General features: G+C 39.3%; 1 protein-coding gene across 1 annotated transcript; it reads right to left on the bottom strand.

The window, feature by feature from the left end:
- Window positions 1–393: 393 nt before the first annotated feature.
- Window positions 394–2730, bottom strand: LOC149209569 (disease resistance protein L6-like). Its single transcript, XM_089398678.1, has 5 exons — window positions 2168–2730; window positions 1490–2006; window positions 918–1316; window positions 626–815; window positions 394–518 (listed from the first exon to the last, which is right to left on the bottom strand). Exons 1-5 carry the CDS (start codon window positions 2701–2703, stop codon window positions 394–396), a joined length of 1767 nt encoding a protein of 588 aa, XP_089254804.1. The 5' UTR covers window positions 2704–2730.
- Between the last annotated feature and the right edge of the window lie 2456 nt (window positions 2731–5186).

Consider the following 5186-nt stretch of genomic DNA (forward strand, 5'->3'; position numbering starts at 1 on the left):
TATAAAAACATCTATAAAAAAACATGTATATAAAAAAAACGTATGCCCCATAACCTTATTAAAGGCCTCCACCAAAAACTACGTCAAGCATTAAAATCCATTGAATTCCCTTCTCGCCGGTCAACAAGAAATCTTTCACTCCACGCAATTTTTGATTTGACGCGGGCGGGGTCGGCTGACGTCACTTCGGTGCCACGTGTCGCCACCTCATTCGTCGGGCCCGGTCGTTAAACTCCGCGCAGCTTCGCGCCGATCCGAGCCTCCTGACCCGATCCAACGCAATTCGCTCACCGTCCTCAGGCAAACCAATCGACCCTTAGCGTCCGGGGAGAAAGCGGTTTTGGTGTTTGTACAAAGGACGCGTGGCGGCGGTTGATTGTGTCGGGCCCTCAGCTACGGATACCGCCTTCTGCGAATGGTGGTGCGGGGAGACCGGGCGGTTTCGTTCTGGCGTTTTGGGCGCAGCGGTTTGGGCGTTGGTACGACTGCTGAGTCCGCTGCCCACGTCCGTCTACTGCCTGCAGTTGGAATTAACATTCCAACAAAGAGTAGGGACAGTTGTGCCAGCGCAGCCATATGAGGTTTGGAAACTGCACCTTTCTGAAAATGCGTTCCACTAGAGCACCTCTAGTATCAAGAAGTTGCAAGTTCCTCATACAAATACTCTGCTGATTGGGCAGTATACTGCAAAGCTTCATCCCGCAGCTTCCGACCAGTTCGCCACTTCTCTGGTATGAAGGAATCACTGAGCTGTGGTCATCACTATCACTATCCGTGTGATCAAACATTCTGATTCCGCGCACTTCGCTTATTACCTGTTCAGTCTTGAAAAACGATTAAGAAGAATTTAAAAATTCTAAATTGATTTCTGTAGAATAATTTTAATTTTCTAGAGTTTTTAATGATTCAGTACTTACTGATGATTGCTGCAACATATCATCTCCAATTCTGTCTGTAGGACGCCAGAGACGACGTGGCAATGAAACGTCCGCAATCTCTCTTCCCATGTCTCGCAGGTGATCGTGCATTCTTATTTCGTTTGCACTATTCACCTCTACGAGGCATTTGTTCTCTAGATTTCGAAATCGGCACAAACCATTACGGCCTGATCCATCTAATGCTCTCATGGTCATATCCCTGTTTTCTCCTATGAAAAAGCAGGCAATATCTAAGAATGTCTGCTGGTCCTCCATATCCAGTGCCTCATAGCTTATTTGAAGTCTTTGTTTTATCTCCTTGGGAAGTATGCGTTGAAGTTTATCCATTTGGTCTTCCCAGTAACATGTATTTTCTCCATTGAGAAGTGCCCCAAACACCTTTAAAGATAAAGGCAATCCACCACAGGCTTTTGTGAACTTCTCTACCAAAGGTTCAAATTCTGGCAGTGGATGTGGTTGGTTGAAGGCATACAAACAAAAGAGTTCAAGAGAATATTGTGGAGGAAGGACAGTTAGGTTATATATTGATGACTCTTCGACTCCTAACGAACATCTTTGCTCCTAGATGTAATCAGTATTAAGCTATCGGAGTGGAGTACAGTTTGATCTGGCAAAAGTTCATCAACCTGATCCACCTCATCTACATCATCTAAAATTACTAAGAGGTTAGGAGATGAAATATGGTTCTTCAGAATCGCTTTTCCTTCATGGATATTGTCTATGGGCTTATCCCATCCTGTCAAGCTCTTAAGAAGTTCTTTCTGCAACAAATTTAAAGAGCCTTTACCTGCTTTATCTCTTACATCAGATAAAAAGCACGATCTACTGTAACCCAAACTCTTCCTATTAAAAAGTTCTTTTGCCAATGTGGTTTTTCCTACACCACCTAACCCCACGATCCCCAACATCTGAGGTTTTCCGCTCTGCTGTCGCGGCAAAATCACTGTATTTTCAAAATCGGTTACTTTCTCATCTAGACCTGTTGGATATTTAGCAACGGCCAAAGCTCGTTTTTTCACACTTTTTAACACTTCTTCAACCACATTATCTACCAGCTCTCCCTCATCGCTGGTTATTCACAAGAAAAGAAAATAAAGAGACCTAATGAGAAGAAAAAGTCTATGCATATATCACTTAAAATAAAGAGACCTAATGAGTAGAAAAGGTCTATGCATATACCATGAAACATAAAATAATACAATAACCAGAGAAGTGTTTTAAGTTCTCACCCGTTACACGCTTCCAGCTCAAAGCCGCTTATTCCTGCAGCTTTAGAAAGTGCATTTCTCCAATTTTGAATGAGGCCGGGGTCATACCACAACTTCTCTTCACCAGTTTGAGGATCAGTTGACGTCTTCTTTGCTAGTTCCTCGAGGGCTCTAGCATACCCTCCCCGTGTCCACCGGAGCTCAGCAGGCTTCACGTGGTAAAACACTGGAATTGTTGGAGAATTTGACTCCAACATCAAAACGAGTTCTTTAAGACACCAGGTTGATTCAGCATATCCGCTAGAGAAAATGGCCACGTGCACTGAGGCAGAGCCAATAGCCCCTTCAATCTGAGGAGTTAAATACTCACCCCGTTGCAACTCAGGCTGATCTAGAAACACTCGCAAACCATATGATTGAAGACGCCGGTAGAGATGGCTGGCAAAAGTTTTCTTGACATCCGGACCACGATGGTTAATAAACACATCGTAGTCGGAATTAGGAGCGGCGGAGGTGGAGGTGGAGGCGGAGGCTGCAGCGGAGGAAGAGGCTGCCATTGTTGATTTCAAAATACAAATAGAAATGAGAAATAGGTAACAATGTTTGAGGCTACCGGAGCAGCTTGCGAGGGATGAGGTTAGTTAAGAGTCCGAGGAGAGCAGAAATTCTGGGGAAAACTGCAGTGAAAAATTGTGAGGAGAAATTTAGATTAACTAAGAGTCTGAGAAGAACAGAAATTCTGGGAAAATTTGCAGTGAAAAATGTTGGTGATGTACACAGAAATTTAATGCGTTTTCATGGACATCAAGACAGACGACCCCTATCTCTCCCCTATCTCGCTCTGTATGTATGTAATGTGAGTGAGGAACGAGAAGTCAATAGGGAAACAACTTGGCAGTGTCGAATCAAATGAGAAGATGTATACCTGGTAAGCCCTGGACAGGTATGATCCGTTAAATCGAAAGCGGAAGGGTACTCCCACTTGTGAAGAACTAGATGCAAAAGTCGACTACATGCGAGAAGATGTACAGCTGGTAGGCCCTTGACAGGTGGAACTTTATCTGAAAGCTCCTGGCACATGGACGAGATGCAAAAGTCGACAAAATGTGGGGCACTCGCACATAGACGAGATGGTCAAACGCGTCGGTGAAAGGAGAAGTCCACAAAATGCGGGCCACTCCGAAAAAGCGATGGATTTCTACTTCCACCTTTTCTATCTTTGGCTGGTCTTAGATCTTCTATTTTTTCATCCAACCTGCTTGCTTTCCTTTGTCATTATCATTTTTACTTTCACCTTCATATGCTTTGCGAGAGCTTTTACTCGGTCATAATGGCATAGTATGGATTATAGTTTTAGACATTAGTGTAGGGCGTACATAAAAATGGTGTAATCGACTTAACATATCACTAGAAAGTAAATATGAATTAGGTTTACATTTCTACTCTATCTCTTTATTTTACTTTGGTGAATCATTAGGTATTTCATGTTAGGAAAAGTGGTGACTTTGGTGTTAGCGGGAGGATTTAGGAAAAGTGGTGAGTTTAGTGTTAACGGGGAGAATTTAGCATTTTTTAATGGTTGGTTAGTAGTAAGTTCAATGAATATTTTTTATATATAAGTGATGATTCTTATTTGGATATGCGCGATGTTTTCTTAAATTAAAATGTGGAGTCGTTGGTTTTAATGTTTTTTATGGGATTGTAACTCTGTATTTAATTAATGGTCTTTATATTTAAATTAAGTTTCAATTCAATAAGTAAAATAATTAATATTATTGAGTTAGGATTATATTCATGTTAAATTTAATGTTTTTTTTTCAATTTTTTTTTGGGTGAATTTAGACAATCTTTTTAGATATTTTAAAAGATGTGGGAGACACTATGAAAGAGAAAGTTTGTGTTGGTTCAATATAGAAAAATGAAAAACAAAAAAATAAATAAAAGCATGAGAGTAGAGAGACTACATGTTAGTGGTAGAATAGTTTCATTCTCTTGTAAAGATCAAGAAAACTTTGTTTTCTTCCCATGTGCATGGAAGCAACATAAAAAGGTAATACTAAAAGAAAGGGAAGCAAATGCCAAATTGTTAGAGTATATTCCATGTAGCTATTGTTTGATTGTTATAAAAGCAATAGTTGCTAGTGTTGTGTTGTCTTATTGATTGTGTAACTCAAATTGCTAGAGAATTGTTATATGTTTTCTTAGATGTTGATTATGGTGGTTACAGTATTATCCGAAATAGAGATTTCCTTCTTGTGTTTACATAGCTAACCAATTGAAGTTGGATGGTATAATTTTCCTATCTTAACTTTTGATATTATGAAAGTGGATGTACATGGTGAGAAAAGTAAGGTGAATTTACTAGTTGTGCATTGACTTTGGAAATTTGCATGTATATTGTTTGTATGCAAAATCAAAAGCATGTGGATTTGTTTAAATATAAGCTAATTTTCTTTATGAAAAATATAAATGTGCAAATGAATTACAAGTCTTTGGTGATTCTAAAAAGATTGAAGGAATCTCCAACTATTGTTCTTGAAATTACTTTATCAAACTCACCCACAATGAACAAGATGCTTATTCTCTTTTTGATGTAATAGAACCAAAACCAAAAGATCCCACTAAAACACTGAGTGGAGTAAGAAGGATATCAGGGCTTATATGATCATATCAGTGAATATGATATTGTCTTTAGTTATGCATGCAAATAGTTACAAGATAACCAAATATTTGTGGGACATGTTAAAGTACATGACTATGAATCTCTGAGCTTGTCAAGAAAGATGCTACTCAAAAGCAAGTTGAATGCATGCAGGATGGTAGAGGGAGATAATGCCTCTTCATGGAATGATAGAGCTAAAGATATTAGAGGCCATTTGCATCATGTAGGATATAAAATCTCACATGAAGAGATGGTTCTCATATGTTGGAAAATATAACTAGGTTCGTTCTTCATAATGATCTTTGTACTTATGTCATTGTATGTTTTATATATATAGAAGAAAAATAAATTATATTTTTCAAGCATGGGTTTCATGCT

Source organism: Pinus tabuliformis, chromosome 1_2 (genome assembly GCF_031772625.1).
Source record: "Pinus tabuliformis cultivar Carrire ecotype Pingquan chromosome 1_2, CPIR1, whole genome shotgun sequence".
NCBI lineage: Eukaryota > Viridiplantae > Streptophyta > Pinopsida > Pinales > Pinaceae > Pinus > Pinus tabuliformis.

Coding starts and splice junctions, on each gene's coding strand:
- LOC149209569 (XM_089398678.1), bottom strand. CDS start 2,703: ATGGCAGCCTCTTCCTCCGCTGCAGCCTCCGCCTCCACCTCCACCTCC. Junction 2,007..2,167: donor GAGCTGGAAGCGTGTAACGG/GTGAGAACTTAA, acceptor GTGAATAACCAG/CGATGAGGGAGAGCTGGTAG. Junction 816..917: donor ATATGTTGCAGCAATCATCA/GTAAGTACTGAA, acceptor AAGACTGAACAG/GTAATAAGCGAAGTGCGCGG.